Raw genomic sequence first — 22,957 nt, forward strand, 5'->3', positions numbered from 1 at the left:
AAGGATGAAACAAGTTGTGACAACATTATATCATGCCCATTCCCCGCAAAAATGTTGTAAAAACATACCAAAAACATTTCCTGACATGTTCCGGAAATGTTTTAGAATATGCTTTCTTCATGTATTGAGACTTATTGACAGAAGCTTGACAGAAGCACACAAGTTTATTGGTGTATCCAACTCGCAGGCGGGAGACGGCATGGACTTCCCAAAAGTAATGACATCCTACACATATATACCGTATTCGACGTAATAAGCGCCCCGCTCTAATAAGCGCCCACGGCGGTAATTGCATATATATTGGCTAGTGAACAATCCCAATTAGCACCCCTTCTGATTGATCAATGTTCACAAGACTTATTTATTCGCATACAATACTCATTCATGTGTCATATGCACCCTTAATTATGGGCAATTAAATTCTAAAAAAATATATCTGTCATACATAAACATTTTAGGCTGTCAGCATAAAGCACGATATTTATCTTTCAACTCTGTTTTTTTTCACCAAAATAATATTCTAATAAGAGCCCCCTATTTCTGTTTTTGAGAGCACCCTGGGCGCTTATTATGCCGAATACAGTACTAATATCCTAACAATATTACTTAATAGCGCAACTCATCCCATCTCCCCTTTAAGGAGTTTACCTGACATTTATTAATGAACACAGAAGAACTTGTTCTAATAAATTCAAAGAACACACATGGGAAATGTAATAAAGTTAATGTCTTTGAGTTGTGTTTGAGATTTGCACAGATATTTATGCACACTGATTTAATGACTGATTAGAGTTTCTTATAAATCAAGTCTCTCAGGTGGTCACAAAGCGCATCCACTTCTGGAAGTTACAGTCCCTTGCACAGGTGTGACCATGTTCATCACAGGTGGTGGTTTTGGTTCTGGTTCTGGTTCGCTGATCCTTGGTGTAGCTGGTTTCATCGGTTGGTGACTGCTTGACTGGTGGGGATGTTTGACATGGGGGTTGACAGAGTTGTCTCCCCTCTACCTGCTGGTTTCAGGTGAATTCTGTTTCAATGAAGCAGGTTTCCATTTGATGTTAGTAGTCCAGCCCTGGGTGGATGTCACATTCACTGACCGAGTGGACTATATTGAGGGATACAAGAAAAAAATCTAATCTAGCTTGCTTAATAGGGTTAGGCTGTCGCCAGGTGAAACACCTGTCAAACGGATTTGAATCTTGCCAAACATCTTTCAAATCAAAAGTTTCCATAATATCTAATACAGCATTCTTTGCTTTGGGATTGTTTAAATGCTTATAATTAAACGTATCCATATTCATATCCATAATAAAATTCCAGTCCCCACACAAAATATGTACACTACTGCCTAAAAGTTCATTCCCCTAACACGCGTTGAGAACGCGTGTCACACGTATGTGACACAGGTGCTCAACCGTTTGCACACGGGTTGAGTACTTATACCGTGCTAATAGGATATCTTTAGGATTTTAATCCTTTCTTTCTCTGTGGGTAATCCTTTCAAGTTGATGGAAGGAAGTCACTCGATCAGGTCATGACAATGGTTATGCGCAAGGCTCGGGATCGCGAGGTGTTGATTGTTGATCACAAGAGGTGTTGATTGAAGCTGGACATACAGCATACAGCATTTCCAATGTAGGCTGGCACCTCGTCTTTCTTTCATTCGGTATTGAAAACCTTGTTTGACTGGTCACTGCAAGTGCCTTAATTATTTAAATTTCAGTGAACTGAGATTATTCACATGTTAGCTTTCATAGGTTGTGATGGATACTTGTAAAATCCTCAATTGAGTTTACTCACTAACTACTGTGAGCATTTTTGGCATGACTTCTGTGCTTGTTTAAACACAGTAACTGTTAAAAGCGGCGTAAAACTATGCTCACTCACTCACTCACTCACAGTAACTGTTAATCCTCTGCAGTGTGCTGGCAGAGGTAGGGTGAGAAAGAAGATAAGTAATATGGATTTAGGACACCTGTTAAACACAACAGGTTTTAAAGATAAATTTTCTGTTTGTACACAGGTGGAACAATGGTGTATGAATGAATATGTTACCCGTTGGAGTGATATGTTAAGAAAGGAAGAGGGGCGAAATGGGCTTAATAAATTGAGAATGTATCAATGTTACAAACAAGTATATGGGACAGAATACTATGTTTCAAATAAGATGGCCAGAAACTACAGATAGGCACTAGCCAAGTTTCGATGCGGCGTGGCTCCTATTCGAGTGGAAACCGGTTGGTACGAAGGTGTACCTGTCCACAATAGAAAATGTTTTCACTGTAATGACAGCGTAGAAGACGAGGTCCATGTTTTGTTTCACTGCGCCTTATATGACGATATCAGGGCAACTCTTTTTAATGAATGTATTGCTAAATCTTATAATGTTTTAGATAAACCTGATATCAACAAACTCTGTTTAATTTTCAGTGATGCCAGTGTGTGTTTTATACTTGCCAAAGTCTGCTTTTTAATTCTTAATCGTAGAAATCATCTTTTATATGGATAACGTTTTACTATATCATCTTTATATCATTTATGTATAAATTTTATGATATTTTGTCTCTCATAATTCTATTGAATGGTTCTGTACATTCTATCTATGTCAGGTTGTATAAAGCTGTTTTATGTATGTACAGAAGTGAGACGTTAATAAACTATTGTCTGTCTGTCTGTCTGGCAAATTGGGGATAAACCTGTGGTGATCAAACTTAGTTAGAATCCGTGTTTATCTGTGACATCTTCCAACTGGTGACATTTTAGTAAACTTGACAAGTGATGATGAATTTTAATATTCATATTATCATAGTTTATCAAATTGTAAAAAAAAACCTTTAATAAAATTGTGCTACACTCTCTCAAAAAATGTATTGTCTGTGGGTAAGTTTAAATGTCACGTAACATCAGCATTTATTCAGTTATATTACGGCGAAAAAATTTCCAGCTTTTTGGACTACGTGTAACATGGCTGCTTTTACATTTCTTATACTGTTGCTTGACTGCCTCAGTAGTTCATGATAAATTAGAATTTTTATTGTGTAAACAAATCAGTCAAGTTTACAACAGTAGATGAATAAGTTGATAAATTTGGACTGCAGTTACCGATTAACGAATTAAGACATAGAGACAGGAGGGAGTCGATATATAACATAAATTATGGTCCTGTTAAGACGACTGACAGAAGGTTGGAGTAAATGACCCTATATGTAGGGTCAATAAATAATCTAGCCTGCTGCCTATGTAACTTAAACCTATTTATGTATGATCTTCATATGCAACAGTCTGTGGCCAGAAAAGCAAATAAAGTTATGTCTTATGACCTCTATAATCCCTACTGACGCTATCATAACGCTCAATTTCAGTCTGCCCCACCAAGCATGAATAAGCGTTTGCATGTGTTGATAAACCACACTGACGCACATACATTTTGTAGATATGAAACGTTCTAGTTAATTGTGGATACACTGGGCACCCATACATAACAAAAACCTGTGACCGATGAATTGGTGCCTTGATATGCAACAAGAAAGAATCTTGTTTATTCCCTGGCCATCCTGATCATCGTTTACTACAACTACATGCATTGCTAGAGGCAAGATCAAATGCACCGCCCAGCATTTATTAGACAACAGACAGGGTTGTCTGTTTCGCTTTGAACCACCAGCCACACCCAGTCAGTTGGGGTTATGTAATCGGTGCGCACATAACTGTGTTCAGTCTACCTCGGGGTTTGATGCGGTGTCAGTGTCGAAAGGTTTTGTGATAGTTGTGCAAATATTTGTTGTATATCGTATATGTTTGTTACTAACTATCTCTATTTGCTAAAAGAAAACGGATATTACCAACAGTAAGTCAGCCAACTGGAAGATCCACTGACATGCTGGTACAGTATCATAACATATATATATATAGTCATATTCAGATGATGTCTCTACATATAAGTAAGTGCAAGCTTCTTCCCTTTGTTTAATCATTTTGCCTCCTGGCTATGAATGTGGAAAACAGACTTTAGGGTTACATCTTGTTATTGTATTTTAATGCGATTTGAATATTATTATTTACTTGTAAGCCCAACGCAATTGACAAATACTCTAAAAGATATGACAAGTAAACCATTAATGTATGTTGACAAAAATTATATTGTAAATGCCAGAATGATGTATCTAGGATCAAGAAGATGATATATTGACAGTAGCGCTGGGAATTTATTCAACAAGCCCGTGAAAACAACACATGCTTTAGCTCAATGTTTACCTCTCCTGGCGGCCATTATGCAACGGCCATCTTACACACAACCCCACGTTCATGTCTACAGGTCTCTTCCTGTGGTACGGTAATTAGTAGAACCCTCTCCCCAAAGTGTATGCTACATGACATAACCTACTCTCATTAATTAAATGCTGCCCACCATTCCCAGTGTCACAGCTATGGAGCTGAGACAAGGAGACCCAACCATCATAAAGTAATTAGGGTCTAATAAAAACAATGCTCCACCAAACCTCATAAACATGATCACTGAAAGTCGTACTGCAGACTTTTAATGTCAAATCACAAAAAGCATGTGAATAGCAATAACATTTACAGGATCATGTATTCTCTTAACACTATCGCAAAACATCATGTAGAAGCCGCAACAGTACTCATAATTTCCAAAAAATCGCATCTAAAAATGAGACATCAGCAAATACCTATAATAAAATGTGTATTAACATTTTTCGCCAGGAAATAAAAACAATATCTCCTTGTTACCACCTCCATGTTCAGCTTAACACAGGTCCTCCTTTGGTCAAAAGTTTGTTCCCCCTGTAATGAGTGTGTCATGCGTCGCACACGAGTGGCGAACGGGGTGCACACCCATGTTCAACGAGTTGCACACGGGTATCACACGTGTGGCGGACGAGTTCCACACGAGTGACCAATGGGGATGCACACAGGTCGTGAATGGATTAATGAACTTCTAGGCAGTAGTGTATATGTCCATCTAGTTCTGTAATAACATCTCTTAGTTTTGCATAAAATTCAGGCTTATCTTGATTAGGGCCATATATATTAACAATAGTATAAACAATGTCCTGTATCCTAATATTTAGTGCTAAACAATTCCTTCTTCCGCATCTTTGATTACTTTTAAAATTTTAAATTCAAAATTATTATTAGATAACATAGCTGTGCCTCTTGCATTACTTTTATAAGGACTAAAGTAACCATCCCTGTATCCCCATCGCTGCTTTATTAATTGTTCCTGCTCTGCGGTAAAGTGTACATCTTGCAGTCAATATATTTGTGCTTTACGCTTTCGCAAGAACCTAAATGCCTTTTTGCTCTTTAATGGATTATTTAGGCCTCTACAATTATAAGATATAACTTTAACTTTTTCCTTCATAGTCATATATTTGGATGTTTCCAATGTATTTCCCTAAGGGAGAGATAAAAGTGAAAAGGTACACATTGTATTCATAAAATTCAAAATTTACATCAAGAAAATATACAATACAAACATAAAAATTGCTTAACCGGTTTTCCATCATATAGCGTTTCAAATATCATTAAAATCAGATCTTAGTTCTCGCTGCCGCAAAACAAAGATCTGAGGACATCCCATTACGGGTCACGTAAGAAAGACCTTTCATCTGACCAATCAGAGCGTCACTTACCAGATCATGAAAGTGACAGTCAGAATGTGATTTCTAATCATGCAACCTCGAAAACTTTAAAACAGGGTATTCCGAACGATAGTTACAGGCTTAACGACTAAATCTATACCATGCTATACAATCCCTCAGATGTCCTCAGATCTTTGTTTAGCGGTAGCGAGAACTAAGATCTGATTTTAATGAGATTGATAGCGTTTCCCACACTCAAACAAAACTAAAACTTTTTCATAAATATTTAAAGGTACCCACACGCCTCATGGAATCAAAATGAAAAACATAGCATTAATCTCAAAGGATGTAGTCTCCCTTCTCCCCTAAAGTTAATAATGTAAACCTTCAAAGACTTGTTCAAAGTCCTAGCTAAATTCGATACCAAGTCAGTTTGAAAGTTTGTCTAAACAATTATCCAAGTCAAATTTGGAAGTATAAATATTGGTAGACAGGTACCTTTCCCCATCATAAAATAAATCTACACGACCAGGTAAAATCTGTCCCATCCATCCACAATCAGAGTGCAAAGAAATATAGGTAAACCATATATAAGTCACATATTTTTGCAGTGTCATGATAAACAGATACCTTGATCTTATTCCATCAAATCTACTTGGTCACTGGATATCTCTAACACTCATTAGTGCAAAATTGCCCGGGACCAATATAAAACTGTAGCTGGCTCCATAACCTTACTAACCATACATGTATATAATGTTTAGATCTATCATAATGTCTTTGTTGAGAATTGCACTCATCAAATAAAAGAAAAGTTGAAACCAGACAGTAAAAAGGTACACATGCTTGTCACATGACATCTTCCCTAGGCAAGAGAGTTAACTGACTTTAAAAGTCCAGTTTCCACCCTTGCCGAACTTGGCTGGAATTCCTGGGCTCGATCGTAGCGCCACCAGTGGCTATTACCAGTTATGTCCCTTCTAAGCCTCTCCTATGGATCAATCAGATTCCACCTCTCGTATCACTCGCATTTGCTTCAAACAAAATGGCGGTGCCAAGTAAGGACGATCTGCTCGATAATCAAGACCTATATTGTGATAAAAGTCGCGAAATGCATCAAATCACGTGAGCACCTTGATTAAAAACATGAAAAAGACTTGGAAATATCTGTTGACAACGAGTTGGCAGTGCACATGCTTTGCAAATCCTGCAATCGACCGAAATCTGCATGACAGTTTACGAACCGGATTTCGATTTCGTTGCACGATTTTGATTGGACTATGCATAGACTCGTTAGTCCAGCCAAATTGTAACCTCCATAATACCAGCCTAGTTCGGCAAGGGTGGAAACTGGACTTTTATAGTCAGTTAACTCCCTTGCCTCGGGAAGATGGTCACATGATTAATCATGTGAGTCTATTTATAGTAAGATACTTTCTACTCCACACCAAGTCAAACACAGCACTAGAGCCATTTATCATGTTCCAACGTTCACCAATTGTACGTGGATAAATAAGGATCTTATTCGCTTCTTCAAACTTAACTATCACTATATCCTTTCCGAGGACGTAATTCTATGGAACTATATTAGAAATGATGTTCATACACCTTACGATAGTTCACATGAATGCATTAAAGCCTAAATATAAAGTCACGTGTTCATCACCTGATGTTCTATAATTGGATGGTCCACGTGGGTAAGTCTACAAGTTTGTGCTTTTAGCAGAAGAACTCGTTTAGTTTTTTAAATCATAAAATAATGCAATCAAATGTTATTCTTGCTAAAATTAAAAAAGCCATAAATCCTAGTTCAGCATGAATCAAATACGAGTGATACAAACAGTTTTCTTAATAGTTCAACAATACATTAATTATCACTGTAAATTCAATTCTGTAAATCTTGAAATTAACGCGAGCGTGAATTAAATGCGAAAAATGCGTGTGGTCTTTGCTCGCGTTTTTAAACATTGCATTTATATCAACAATAAGACATTTTGGATAGCAAAAATATCAACTTAGACATACGCTGATGTATTCCTCACCACTGTTTATTGAGCAGCACTTGTATATTAAGTGTATAAACAATGTCATTCAAACACTAATTACGTCCTGTGAATTGTCACTGCTGGGATCGGCTTGGGCCTGTCAGCTGATTGCGATGTATTAGCCACACAGGGGTAACCTGTGTATCGTGGCAAAATGCATGGTCTGTGCCAAGGGTATCTCCAACTCTTCCAAGAGAGCTCGTGTTGCCGTCTTCGGGTTTTCATTGTCCGGAATACCCTATAACAACAGGTTGCATTTACGAGAATGCAGTTCTTGTTCAAGAAGTTTTCTCTCAAAACTTTTACTCATTTCCTCCATTTCATGTTTCAGCTTACTTATTTCAATCTGGTTTTCTTTTATTTCCATGGAATTCATTTCAACACAAGCCACAATTCCATCAAGTTTCTCTTAAAATATCCTGTTTATTTCGTCCATTTGAGTGTTCGTAGTTGCAGAGATGAATCCTTTCAACTCGTCAATGATTTCGGGTGTCATGGTGGCGCCATTATCCTCATTATTTTCACTGACATTTTTTGCAGCTGACTCGTCCCTGTTTGTCACAAATTCGTCCAAGGTTTGATTTGAACCAGTTTTATTGTTTCCACTTTCTTTACGTCCCTTATTTCTTGTAGATGGGCCCATTTTCACTTAGATTTCAGCGGATTTGTTAGGAGCGATTTCAAACACGTCCCGCTACATTCGCAGCGCCATCGGTAGTGTCAGTTTTGTTTCTGAATTTAGAATTAATGGCATCAATGTTCATGTTTGTAGAACCTGAATTAGTTGCACCCATGAATCTGACTTGTATATCAGCTGATTCTTCGAGTTTGATCAAATGTTTCCAAGTTTTAAGCATTCTTTTCTCACCCTATCAGACTTCATCCTGAAAAATAGAAAGTCTCTTAAGAACTTCTTTCCTTCTTGTGGATAATTTGCTTCATTAACCAGTGTCCTGAGTTTTGCAAAAGATTCTTCTAACTTCATACTGCCCTGTCTCATGTGATGTAACTCCCATGCTGCCATTAATTCATTTGAATGTGGTTTCACATAGTCTACAAATTTTGTCCAATAATTTGCAAGATCTCAATTCTCAATAATCTCAAGTCCTACAGTGCCTGACCAGTACAGAAGAAATTTACATTTCATTACTGCATCCATTCTGAACATCGGTCCAGTAAACAAAAGTTCACACTGCTGTTTCCACAACTTAAACCTTGAATAAAGTTCTTCATTATTTGTCATTTCATCTATTGACATGGGCACAAGCCCTCACCCAGTGAGGTCGACTCCAACTGTGGCCAATTCACTGCTTCCTAACACCGTATCTTCAGATAGACGATTGTCTGGTCCCGATTCAGCGCCCATTGCAAATGTACGGCCATCTACATAGGTGGTTATCCAAAATGAACGTCTGCTCAGGAGTTCCCCTTGCAGCCCTTTCAACCAACGCACCACTTGAATATGAATGAACCCTTGGCTTTGAACAGATCACACTCAAGACAGTCTTTCTTCTAGCCCTGGCTACTGCTGCAAGGGTCAGCGAGATACACGCCTTGGATCGAGTCTGGACAATCCAGTGATTGACATCGTGAGCATCAATCCACGCAATTGGGATATGATGACATGCATCAATCAAGTCACTGACCCTGACCAGTCACCTCTTACAAGCAGAGTCGCCTCTTACGGCAAGCAGAGTCGCCTCTTACGGCAAGCATAGTTGCCTCTTACGACAAGCATGGGTTGTTGAAGACCTATTCTAACCCAGAATCCTCATGGGACTTGTGTGATGTAATCTGAAAGCTCATTGGTCACAGCACTTGCTGGTTTCCCCCGATATGGCTTAATTGTTTGGCGACTTCACTGAAAAGTGGCCGATTTTGATTCATAGGTGATGGAGTGAGTGAATGGGCTACCCCACTGCCCCCTCTAGGTGATGGCAGATGGAAGTGAAGTAATAAAGATGAGTACTGGTGTATGTGGAGGGGTGCAAGAGTGATCTCCCCTGTGGACTACTCATGTACCTCTGTGGTCTCAATGCAAGACGGGGCAGTGGGGTAGCCTTGTGGTTAAAGTGTTCGCTTGTCACGCCGAAGACCCGGGTTCGATTCCCCACATGGGTAAAATGTGTGAAGCACATTTCTGGTGATATTGGAATATTTCTTAAATGGGCATAAAACAATATTCGCTTACTCACTCTTATTACAACAAGACAGAATTTAAGGGACTTTAAAACCCAAACAACAATCAAAGAAATATTTTTGTTAAAGTTGACAAAACCCAAAATCAAGGATTGCCATGAGACAAAATTCTTTCTTTGGGCATATTTGTATGGATTCCTTGAGAAACAATTTTGGAACACTTTATTATTTTGGTCACACACAAGAAGGAATCTGATGAGCTACAGAACTTAATAGCCCAATTTCAGGATAGAGAAGTGTCATCAGATGTGATCAACATGTATTTTGATGTCACAGTTTTAATATAATCATTATTTATTTTTCAATATAAGGAATGGCAAGTCCGGCCCGGAGGGTAAAATGGACAGCAATAGTTCTCACGTGTGCCAACAAGACACACACACAGGCTCTACAGAAAGGTGAGACGAAACAGCAATTACCGTAAACAACGTAATAAGTGCCCCGCACTAATAAGCGCCAACGGTGATGTTTGCTAATATACTGGCTAGTGAACAATCACAATTACCACCCCTTCCGACTGATCAATGTACACAAGACTTATTCGTGTATAATACTAACTCGTGTGTTATATGCACCCTTAATTATGGGCAATTAAATTCTGGAAAGATATATCTGTCGTGTATAATACGCACAGAGTTTTCTTTTGTATCACCTTAGGTTGTCAGCATAAACCACAAAATTTACGATCTTTCAACTCTGTTTTTTCTCACCAAAATTATATTCTAATAAGAGCCCCCTATTTATAATTTTGAGAGCACCTTGGGCACGTATTACGTCGAATAAGATAAGCCTTTGTTGGTTTCTTGTTTAACCAAGTTTATCCTAAGTTTTTCAAAAAACAATTTGAAAAAACTTGTAATTATGCTGTTTTAATGCATGTAGTAGGTCAGAGAAAAATCTCCTTAATATTCGTTATTATGGTGTACTTCTATCTAAATGAAATAATCTTGAACGAGACGTTAAACCCCATTTCACCTTACCTCACATCTCATGGGCATGACAAAATACCCAGATGCCTCACCATGCGACGAACACATTTGATAAACAGAACTTGAATTTGAACTTAATATATTTTAAATTAAATCTTAATTTAAAAAAAATATTTATTTAGAAATACTATGAATCCATTTAAGCCCAAATAAAGATGAATACACATTAAAGACATGAACTGAGTATGTTTCTGGAAAAATATTCACACATGATACAAGGAAGATTATTGCAGTTACTATAACAATGTTTTATGCTAACTTCCTGTTCACAGAGCTGGAGATCCGACAGGCCAAGGGTTATATAGACAGGGATGTCATCCTGTTAACAGTGGAGGACCCAAAGTCTAATGTTGGGAGCGGCGGTGCCACCATCAATGCCCTACTGACAGTTGTAGAGTTCATCAGTGCTAGGAAGGGCTACACGGTGAGTCTTAGATGTCAGGGGGTTCAAATATCACTTAAGCCCTACTGACAGTTGTAGAGTCCATCAGTGCTAGGAAGGGCTACAGGGTGAGTCTTTGACATCAGGGGGTTCAAATATCACTTAAGCCCTACTGACAGTTGTAGAGTTCATCAGTGCTAGGAAGGGCTACATGTTTGGTCTTAGATGTCAAGGGGTTCAAATATCACTTAGGCCCTAGTTTTAGAGTTTATCGCTGCTAGGAAGGGCTACATGGTGAGTCTTTGACATCAGAGGGTTCAAATATCACTTAAGCCCTACTGACAGTTGTAGAGTTCATCAGTGCCAGGAAGGGCTACACGGTGAGTCTTAGATGTCAGGGGGTGGGTTCAAATATCACTTAGTCCCTACTGACTGTTGTAGAGTTCATCAGTGCCCGGAAGGGCTACACGGTGAGTCTTAGATGTCAAGGGGTTCAAATATCATTTAGGCCCTACTGACTGTTGTAGAGTTCATCAGTGCCAGGAAGGGCTACACGGTGAGTCTTAGATGTCAGGGGGTGGGTTCAAATATCACTTAAGCCCTACTGACTGTTGTAGAGTTCATCAGTGCCAGGAAGGGCTACACGGTGAGTCTTTGACATCAGGGGGTTCAAATATCACTTAAGCCCTACTGACAGTTGTAGAGTTCATCAGTGCTAGGAAGGGCTACATGTTTGGTCTTAGATGTCAAGGGGTTCAAATATCACTTAGGCCCTACTGACTGTTGTAGAGTTCATCAGTGCCAGGAAGGGCTACACGGTGAGTCTTAGATGTCAGGGGGTGGGTTCAAATATCACTTAAGCCCTACTGACTGTTGTAGAGTTCATCAGTGCCAGGAAGGGCTACATGTTTGGTCTTAGATGACAAGGGGTTCAAATATCACTTAGGCCCTAGTTGTAGAGTTCATCAGTGCTAGGAAGGGCTACATGTTTGGTCTTAGATGACAAGGGGTTCAAATATCACTTAGGCCCTAGTTGTAGAGTTTATCAGTGCTAGGAAGGGCTACATGGTGAGTCTTTGACATCAGGGGGTTCAAATATCACTTAGGCCCTACTGACAGTTGTAGAGTTCATCAGTGCTAGGAAGGGCTACACGGTGAGTCTTAGATGTCAAGGGGTTCAAATATAACTTTCGAATTTCGAAATAAAATGTTTTTTAAAAATTAAGATTTAATTTAAAATATATTAAGTTCAAATTCAAGTTCTGTTTATCACAAAAAACACAAAAGCTAATACCGTATTCAACGTAATAAGCGCCCCGCTCTAATAAGCGCCCACGGCTTTATTTGCTAATATATTGGCAAGTGAATAATCCCAAATAGCACCCCTTCCGATTGATCAATGTACACAAGACTTATTTATTCGTGTATAATACGCACGCATGTGTTATATACACCCTTAATTATGGGAAATTAAATACAGGAAAAATATATCTGTCATATATAAATAGTTCAGGCCGTCAGCATTAACCACGAAATTTATCTTTCAACTCTGTGTTTTCCACCAAAATAATATTCTAATAAGAGCCCCCTATTTCTATTTTTTAGAGCGCCCTGGGTGCTTATTACGTCAAATACGGTAATCTCTATATATCTCCGTACAAGTTGTATTGGCAATACTGGAAGCCATCAGTACCATGGGTGCAGTTTTTTTATCTGTGTTGAAAACTCATTCTTTTGCTTGTTTCAGGTGATCAACCCAGATGTACTTGAAGATGCCAAAATTCTCATCCTCCATCACGTAAGTTGTGAAGACAGGGATTTTCTAGTTTATGACTAATAAGCTGTGAGGAATTACAGACTATCTGTCCCTCCTGGAAGAATTGTGTTGGCCCAAGCCGTTAGCAAGGAACCTTCTACCATGTGACGCCACTTTGAACAGTATTCCTGTTATATATTGGCTTGTCAGCTTGACGTGGAAGGAAAGCCTGAAGTGATGCAGGTTTCGGACGTTTACCACTTTGGTGAAATCCACAAGCATGAGTATGGTGCTGACAAACCTAGAAACATGAATCGGACGAATCAGGATTTGAACCCAATTATTAGTTCCTGGCATCCCCAAGGGAGGCAACTCTGCTTAGGAAATTGTGGCTGGGCCACCCATGCCCCCATAAGTTGTTTGAAATCAGGTGAAGCATGCCTCATCTCATCCAGCCTGGCCCCCAAAATATATCACTGTGAGTCCCCTGAACTAGATAGGGGATAGATAGCCCCAGTGAAACCCTTCTATATCTTTGTTTGCTCTTTCCTTGTTTGACTGCCTCTGTGGTCTAGTGGATACAGCATCTGCCGGGAGATGGAGATACCGCATCAGACATTTAAAGATGGTACATTCTTACTCAGCATTTAGGGGCCATAATATGGGCTGGTCGGTTCGCAGTCCTCATACTGTGTCTGAGTGGGGTATCCATTTTAAAACTGCAGCATGGTATCTCAGTGGGCTGGCATTATCAAACCGGCATTTGTCCAAACTAGTACAAGCAGCCACACACACGTGAATGCACGTCGCTATGTAAGTGCAATAATCTTGAATGCGATGTTTAACCCCATTTTACGTCACCCCACCTCACCTCACCTCACATCACATCACATCACATCACATCACATCACATCACATCACATCACATCACATCACATCACATCACATCACATCACATCACATCACATCACCTCTGTGGGATAGGAGAGGGGGCATTCATTACTTATCTCAATGAAATGGATTAAAATAGTCCCCATCAACATGTCTTCTGTGTGTTTGTGCCAGGGTCGACCGTACGGCTATGACACGTGTGGCCGGGTCTTCATGACACTTCCTGTGCACCACGCCTCCCCACAGTATGATGGCCTTGTCGACACCATTGACACCTACCTGAAAATATTCACAGAAAAAGTGAGTTTTATATTGAAAGTTATATTGAGAATCCATCTTGTCATCAACTGGTGAGGTTAATATCTGTTGTATTAATTGTAATTATACACTTGTTTTATTTATCATTTTAATCAATATTAGTGTAATATACTCCTTGCTTTAAGAAAGACTTGTACATTTCATTCATGTAAAAGATTTTGCACAGTCTGTGCCAATAACGATTTGGCAGCAATTTCTGTAGAGTTTATATTAGTAAATGGACTATTAGCTTACTTGACTCTACTAGATCCAGACTTCAGACAAGTGTTTAAAGGGCAAGTGAAGTGAAAAATTGGTTGCGATGCTTTTTGGGATTATCAATTGTCCAATATATATGTATAGTAGTTCTACTATTACTATTAGTCCTACAAATATAACAACATTGTTTTCATTGTTGAATGTGTGAAATGTCACCTTATTGTGAATAATTAAAATAACAGTTAACAATCTGTAATTAGCATTTTATTACTAACATCATTTTGGGTACTATAAACAATATACCCATGAAGATCTGGGTTAGAATTGGTCTTCAGCAACTCATGCTTGCCGTGAAAGGCGATTATACTTCTTGTAAGAGACGACTTACGGGATCAGCTGGTCAGGCTCGCTGACTTGGTTGATGCATGTCATCGATCCCAATTAGGTGGATCAATGCTCATGATATCAATCACTTGGTTGTCTGGTCCAGACTCGATTATTTATACGGACCGCGATCACATAGCTGGAATATTGCTGAGTGCGGCATTAAAACAAACAAACTATTAACAATAATCGTTCACTGGTTTCTGGTTGGCAAGCAGTTGTCCCGTCTCCCTCTCATGGGCATAGTCTAGGTTTCCAAACTTCTTTTTGGGTGGCATCAAACAAACTGGATTGTGGTCGCGGTATTATCCAGCTCAACCCGCAGTATCTCAATGATTTTTTTCAGATGATTTGCTGGCAGTGACCAACTCTTCAGTGATATAGTGTTGTGCTTTGTGACAAAGTCTTTGTGAGTGAGTGAGTTGGGTTTAACGCTGCTTTTAACAGTATTCCAGTTATATCGTGGCATGGCAGCTTAATGTGGGAGGAAAGCCCCAAGTGATGCAGGTCTCAGACGTTTACCACTTCGGTGAAACCCACGAGCACGGGTATGGTGCTGACAAACCTAGAAACATAATTGGGGCGAACCGGGATTCGAACCCACAATCATAGGTTTCTGGCCTGCCCAAGGGACGCAACTCTGCAAAACGAATCGTGGCGCCTTAGACGACTGGGCCACCCGTGCCCCTACAAAGTCTTTGTGTTAATGGTAGTTTGGCATCCTCTTAGGGAACATTTCCAATGAATGGAAGTTTGAGGTCCAGTGTTAATCATGAGCTTGTATAGCAGTAGCAAGAACTGACATGTGACTTTATGACATTGCAGGTGAGGTGGGCTGTGTCAATATCAGATAACTTGCAAAAAATGAAGGGTTAGAAGTATCTTGTATGATCATTATGAAAAAATAGCCTGCGACAATAATGGCGATTATATGCTTAGTTGACACAATATTTCAGCTGGCAGTGAAGGCCGACCCCGGTGTCTGGATCGGCAGCACGGACATGCTCCTCTCCATCCCAATTGATGCTGGTGAGTTCTCTGATAATAAGAGCATTATCTGACACCCAGCTACAGTAATCTTTTCAAATTTATATTTTGTTTATTTTGCTTGTTGTTTAATGCAGCACTCAGCAATATTACAGCTATATGACTGCGGTCTGTAAATAATCGAGTCTGGACCAGACAATCCAGTGATTAACATCATGAGCATCGATCCACGCAATTGGGATACGACAACATGCATCAACGAAGTCAGCGAACCTGACCACCTGATCCCGTTAGTTGCCTTTCATGACAAGCGTAGTCACCTGTTACGGCAAGAATTGGTTGCTGAAGACCTATTCTACCCCGGATCTTCACAGGTTTTAAATTTAAATATCTTGTAGCGGTGTATATTATGATTAATGTGAAGCCAACAGAAACACCCATACTAACAAGTATCAGTGTAAGCGTATTACTTTTCCACACTTCGCGCTGCCATTTCATAGTCTCACAACACATGACTTGTTAGCATACAGAAGTTCAAAACGGAACATTTGAACATATTTTTGAGTGTCCTTTTCAACCCTGATAAAAATAAAGATAATTCTGTCCCTAAGTATGGATACCTTCAATTGTCCGAAATGGTCATCCCTCTGTTGTAACGCCAAGGGGATTCTGGGTTAGAATTGGTCCCCAGAAATCTACTGGTCATAAAAGGCCAGCCAATTGATCCGGTGCTTAGAGTCGGTGTCTTGGTTGATTGAGTGTCATCGTACTCTGATGACGCGGTTCACCGCTCACAATATCTTATCACTGAAGGAATATGGCAGGAATATTGCTGAGTGCAGAGTAAAACCACAAGCAAAACAATTTATCATCATCATCATCACTGATGTTCTTTGAACTTCCAGATGCCTATCAAACTATCAAATATAGTGACTGGCAAAATTTGTATTGTTCAGTATTTCTTGTGCTGCTATAAAGCCAAACTGAAACTCTGTTGTCAATGTTGTAGAAATTCCATGGGAGCAGTCGGAAGCCATTGCTATCACTGTACCATCCACTCCCCAGTATTGTAAGGACCATGGAGTGTTTAAAATTGATACGCAGGTGAGTACACAAGGTGTTCTGACATAGAGCCTTGAGTGACAAAGTTCATAATTGTTGGAGTTGTTGGTGGAGTAGATCTTGGAGGGTGAATCCTGTGGAGTGGATCCTGGAGGGGTGGATCCTGGAGGGTAAATCCTGGAGGGAGAATCCTGTGGAGTGGATCCTGGAGGGGTGGATCCTGGAGGGTAAATCCTTTGGAGTGGATCCTGAAGGGGTGGATCCTGGTGGAGAGGTGGATCCTGGTGGAGGGGTGGATCCTGGTGGAGGGGTGGATCCTGGTGGACTGGATCCTTGAGGAGAGGATCCTGGAGGGGTGGATCCTTGTGGAGGGGATCCTGGAGGGGTGGATCCTGGAGGGTGGATCCTGGTGGAGTGGATCCTGGAGGGGTGGATCCTGGAGGGGTGGATCCTAGTGGAGGGGTGGATCCTGGAGGGGTGGATCCTGGTGGACTGGATCCTTGAGGAGAGGATCCTGGAGGGGTGGATCCTGGAGGGTGGATCCTGGTGGAGTGGATCCTGGAGGGGTGGATCCTGGAGGGGTGGATCCTAGTGGAGGGGTGGATCCTGGAGGGGTTGATCTTGGTGGAGTGGATCCTGGAGGGGTGGATCCTGGAGGGGTGGATCCTAGTGGAGGGGTGGATCCTGGAGGGGTGGATCCTGGAGGAGAGGATCCTGGAGGGGTGGATCCTGGAGGGGTGGATCTGGGTGGGGTGGATTGTGGAAGGGTGGATCTTGAAAATGATGGGAAGTTGCTCATGGAGTTTGAGAACCCGTTCCTTCACAATCAAACATGGACCCAAATGATATGGCCCACAAATGCAAAAATTTAAAAATATTAAATTCAAATTATGCAGAGCGATTGGCAAATTCTTCATGTAAATTGGAGATGTTCAGCAGTATGAGAGGGAATAAAACATTTGATGTGTGACTTTCTTTTGGACCCCAGTATATCTACATATGACATCAAGCTATTGTGAACTGTGAACTAAGTTCCTTGTTGTGTATAGAGAAGGCTGATCAGTTTGTGAAGCCATATGGCCTCATTAACATTATTACGTTTAATGATCAGTTAATGTAAACACATGTACATCATCATAGGAAGTTTTTGTGTTTTGAGTAGATAATAAATCACCTGACTGCCATGTTATTCCAGGGATTCGTAGAGGACATTCTGTACAAGGAAAAAGTTGGAAATTTGGAGTCGTGTCAGAGGTCAGATGGATCCGTGCCTTCCGTGAGTATCTGTGATGAAATATGTCGGTAACATCGGTCAGATCGCTCACATCAAATCAAAGCTGGAACAAGAATCCTATTTGAGTTAACACAGTGTTCAGAATACTTGCTGTTAGAATTCAGAGATTTCGTTACAACTGATGACTTTGTTAGGGGTTTGGTAAACCTCTTGTTTATGATCGAAATGACAGCGTTAAACAAAAAACAAACAAACAAACAAATCATACCACCTTCAGGTTGTTTTGAGTTTGTGTTGTTCTCATGTGTCTAAACGGTAAGAATTTGACCCCAGCACACTATTGCTAGTATTTTCAGGCCGCTGTGATATAGTTGACTATGACTTAGAATAAATACATAATGTTTCTCAATTTTTTGGAACACGCAATGCCATTTAGAAAGTGATCAAATGTAACAAATGTAACACTTTCTTAGTAGATTACAGATTCTCATACTTTTTTTGGCTGAGTCCCGTCTGGGATTCGCATCCACGCTGCCAGAGTGAGGCACCTAATCGCCAGCAAAGTCAACGATCTAACCCACTCAGCCACCGAGGCTTCCACAAAAAATGAAAGTCCGACAACTGGTAGTCTAGATCACGTACTGGTGATTGTGTGCTGGCGATATCTGTACTAAGAAAGTGTTATCCCAAATATAACATTTGTTGTAATTTTTTCTAATTAATTTGTATACCTTCAGGTGGTGGGAATTGTTTACTTCAATGAGGCAGTTGCTGGCAAACTGCTGTCCTTCTACATGAAACCGCCACTTGACGCCTGCACATACATGGGGCTGGACAGCGGTCAGCCTCCCCTCCAGGTAACAGGCCATGAGTTATATATCTACTTACCTCATTTTTGGAGGTGGAGTGGGCAAGCGGTCAAAAGCACAAGGCAAGCAAGCTCCTGGTGCTGAGATCGTATCCCGCTTGTGACCAGGTTGTTATGGCCTCGAGACCAACCATGATCTCAGGTCCTGACAGTGTCGCACTACCTCTAGTGTACAGTTCATGCACCCTGTGCACTCAAAAGAACCCACTCATCCGATGGTAGATGACCAGGTGTTGGAACACGAATACGTACACACACCCGAAACACAAGTGTCGAAACATGTGGTGTCACCCTGGGCAAGTGACTTGGATCAATTGTGCCTCGGTTCACCCAGCAGAGAATGGGTACCCCGTATGTGAGGTGGACGTAAAAACCCTCTATCGCCCATAGGCAGCTTGGGTTGTATACTCCACAGGGAGTTGGGAATGATTACAGGAATGCAAATGGATCCATTTGAGATGTTATGTATATAAATTTATGATGATGATAATAATAATAAAATGACAATAACAATGATGATGATGGTGATTTTAAAGTTATATTCAAACAGATTCCAAATCTATAAGTATCCAAGTCTAAAATCTGTTTCTAGCTCTCTCTGTATTTTGACGTCCTGTTGCCAATGACAACTGGTCTCTCTGAGACGGACTTTGTATCTGGGGAGAGAAGCGGCACCTTTGGTAAACCCATGCAGCAGGAGAGCAGCGAGTCTCGGACCAACATGGCGCTGGCTCGATCTCTTCTGTGGAAGGAGCTCCATGGATACAGGATGAGGACATGTGAGTTGGATCCTTAGTTTTTTTTGTCTGTGTACCCCAGTCTCCATAGCAACAGTCAATAAACAATTAAATTTGGAACCTATATGAACAAAGTTTGTTTTTTAGAAATCCATTATATCTTTTCACTTTCCATGAAAACAGTGTCAAAATGTTGAGATTAAGGATTAAGGTTTTTTTAATCCTCTTGATTTTTTGGGGCTCGTGGTTTACTGGCACGGAGATACAAGGCTATAGAACCAGCGTATATTGTTGTCCGTAATGTATGTTTTGGTACCTAGAACGACAGGGTGTGAAAGGGGGTCATACTGTGCAAGGAGGAGAAGATCTCAGACGGAACCATACAGTTCCAGTGCTGTAAACATTATTTCATTTTAGACAAGGTTTCACTGTGTTTATAAAAAATTTAATATCCATCCTCTCTGCAACACTTATGTCCCTCTCTCCCACTCCCACTACCACTCCCGCTTCCGCTCCCGCTCCCACTCCCACTCCCACTACCGCTCCCGCTCCCGCTCCCGCTACCGCTCCCGCTCCCATTCCTGCTCCCGCTCCCATTCCTGCTCCCGCTCCCATTCCCGCTCCCACTCCCACTCCCACTCCCACTCCCACTAGTACTCCCACTCCCACTCCCACTACCACTCCCACTCCCGCTACCACTCCCACTCCCACTCCCACTCCCACTACCACTCCCACTCCCGCTACCACTCCCACTACCACTCCCACTCCCGCTACCACTCCCACTCCGGCTACCACTCCCACTCCCACTCCCACTACCACTACCACTCCCACTCCCACTCCCACTCCCACTCCCACTCCCACTACCACTCCCACTCCCGCTACCACTCCCACTCCGGCTACCACTCCCACTCCCACTCCCACTCCCACTACCACTCCCACTCCCACTACCACTCCCACTCCCGCTACCACTCCCACTCCCGCTACCACTCCCACTCCCACTCCCACTCCCACTCCCACTACCACTCCCACTCCCGCTACCACTCCCACTACCACTCCCACTCCCGCTACCACTCCCACTCCGGCTACCACTCCCACTCCCACTCCCACTACCACTCCCACTCCCACTCCCACTCCCACTCCCACTCCCACTCCCACTACCACTCCCACTCCCGCTACCACTCCCACTCCGGCTACCACTCCCACTCCCACTCCCACTCCCACTACCACTCCCACTACCACTACCACTCCCGCTACCACTCCCACTCCCACTCCCACTCCCACTCCCACTACCACTCCCGCTACCACTCCCACTCCCGCTCCCACTCCCACTACCGCTCCCGCTCCCGCTACCACTCCCACTCCCACTCCCACTCCCGCTACCGCTACCGCTACCGCTACCGCTACCGCTCCCGCTCCCGCTCCCGCTACCGCTCCCGCTCCCGCTACCGCTCCCGCTCCCGCTCCCACTCCCACTCCCGCTCCCGCTCCCGCTACCGCTCCCACTCCTGCTCCTACTACCACTCCCACTCCCTCTCCCACTCCCACTCCCACTCCCACTCCCACTACCACTCCCGCTCCCGCTACCGCTCCCACTCCTGCTCCTACTACCACTCCCACTCCCACTCCCACTACCACTCCCACTACCGCTCCCGCTACCGCTCCCACTCCTGCTCCTACTACCACTCCCACTCCCACTCCCACTACCACTCCCACTCCCACTTCCGCTCCCACTCCCGCTCCCACTCCCACTCCCACTCCCACTCCCGCTCCCACTACCACTCCCACTCCCACTCCCACTCCCACTCCCACTCCCACTCCCACTCCTTCCGCTCCCACTCCCACTCCCGCTCCCGCTCCCACTCCCACTCCCACGCCCACTCCAACTCCCTAGCCCGCTCCCGCGCCCGCACCCGCGCCCGCTCCCACTCCCACTCCCACTCCTACTCCCACACCTACCTACCCACTCACACGCCTACTCACTCCCATATCTACTCACTCACTCACTCACTCACTCACTCACTCACTCACACACTCACTCACTCACTCACTCACTCACTCACTCACTCACTCACTCACTCACTCACTGCAGGCATGGTGGAGGGTGGGAGTTTCCTCTACCTGACGGACCTGGCCTCGGAACACAAGAAGATGATGCTGGCTTGTCCCCTGGAGAGATGTGGCTTCAAGGATCTCATCTGGAGCAACATCATCCACTCCTGCATGGAGGTAGGTATTGCTCTCCTGACGGTGTGCCAGACGGTGTTCCTGAAGTTCTCCAGATACCACTCGATCCATTTAACCTTGTACAACAGACAAAGGATACAAGGATCTACTTTGTCCCGGAATCCTGGGCTAGGTTCATTATGATTCTTGGTTTTTCAGCACCATCCTCATGCTAAGTGTGGTTACATCTACGACCTGAATCACTTGGGACTTTGGGCGGTCGGGTAGCCTAGTGGTTAAAGCGTTCGCTCGTCACGCCGAAGACCCGGTTTCGATTCCCGACGTGGGTACAATGTGTGAAGCCCATTTCTGGTGTCCCCCGCCATGATATTGCTGGAATATTGCTAAAAGCGGCGTAAAACCAAACTCACTCACTCACTCAATCACTTGGGACTTTCCTCCCACAATAGGCTGCCACATCCTGATATGACTGATACACATAAGGAAGAGAATTTCTGGTTGTCAACTTTATTGGTTATTTAAGTTAATTTTAAATAAAGCGACAAAACCCTTTCCCTGTCCAATCGAAATCTCGGCATAAAGCAGAGTCGATTGTTAATTCTGACTATATCATGAGCATGTGTTTATGAATCACTATCAAATAGAAATGATACCAGGTGTTCGCGAAAAGGTAAGTGTATCCTGCCCCACTGTCAGCAATCATCACAAACACATGCAAAAGCAAATCAATTGTTCACCTAATAAAAAAACATGGAAACATATAGTACAAGTCAAAATAGGGAATTGCATTTGACATCAAATTTGGAAATGTCCTCCACATGTCCACCATAAAACTTTTTGAAAGCTTTACTGAGGCCTTGAATGTTGTAACCCTGATCAAACAACTTCTGATCTGATTTTAAGTCCTTGCTTCCAGTTGCCCATCGCTTCAGTGATAATTAAAATCCTGGTTATCAGTTATCCAGTTTGTGTTGGCTTCCATTTGTCCATTTGTGTCGGCCTTTGTTAGCTTATTATTTTGTTTGTTGTCACAGGTAGGTATGTATGTTCTCTGCTTCATAACAATTATTCACCTGATGAAAGAGTAAGTATGTACTCTGGAACGTTTGTGTTACTGATA

General features: G+C 42.2%; 1 protein-coding gene across 5 annotated transcripts in view; it reads left to right on the plus strand.

Annotated features, from left to right (window-relative positions):
• The window catches only part of LOC124113137 (L-fucose kinase-like), an 85,991-nt gene that overhangs the window by 33,791 nt on the left and 29,243 nt on the right, over positions 1-22,957 (plus strand). For 3 of the 5 annotated variants that reach the window (XM_048397800.1, XM_048397802.1, XM_046473376.2), the window contains 10 exons: positions 10,159-10,245; positions 11,109-11,260; positions 12,966-13,016; positions 14,040-14,165; positions 15,722-15,794; positions 16,762-16,856; positions 18,010-18,090; positions 18,786-18,905; positions 19,509-19,695; positions 21,743-21,879. In XM_048397800.1, the coding sequence (XP_048253757.1) occupies positions 10,159-10,245; positions 11,109-11,260; positions 12,966-13,016; positions 14,040-14,165; positions 15,722-15,794; positions 16,762-16,856; positions 18,010-18,090; positions 18,786-18,905; positions 19,509-19,695; positions 21,743-21,879 (1,109 nt within the window). Of the gene's footprint in view, positions 1-3,668; positions 3,755-3,802; positions 3,884-10,158; positions 10,246-11,108; positions 11,261-12,965; positions 13,017-14,039; positions 14,166-15,721; positions 15,795-16,761; positions 16,857-18,009; positions 18,091-18,785; positions 18,906-19,508; positions 19,696-21,742; positions 21,880-22,957 lie in introns of those variants that run through there. The other 2 variants (XM_046473377.2, XM_048397803.1) reach the window with 2 other exon arrangements.

This window comes from Haliotis rufescens, unplaced genomic scaffold (genome assembly GCF_023055435.1).
Source record: "Haliotis rufescens isolate VD_foot unplaced genomic scaffold, xgHalRufe1.0.p SCAF_17, whole genome shotgun sequence".
In the NCBI taxonomy this organism is placed as follows: domain Eukaryota; kingdom Metazoa; phylum Mollusca; class Gastropoda; order Lepetellida; family Haliotidae; genus Haliotis; species Haliotis rufescens.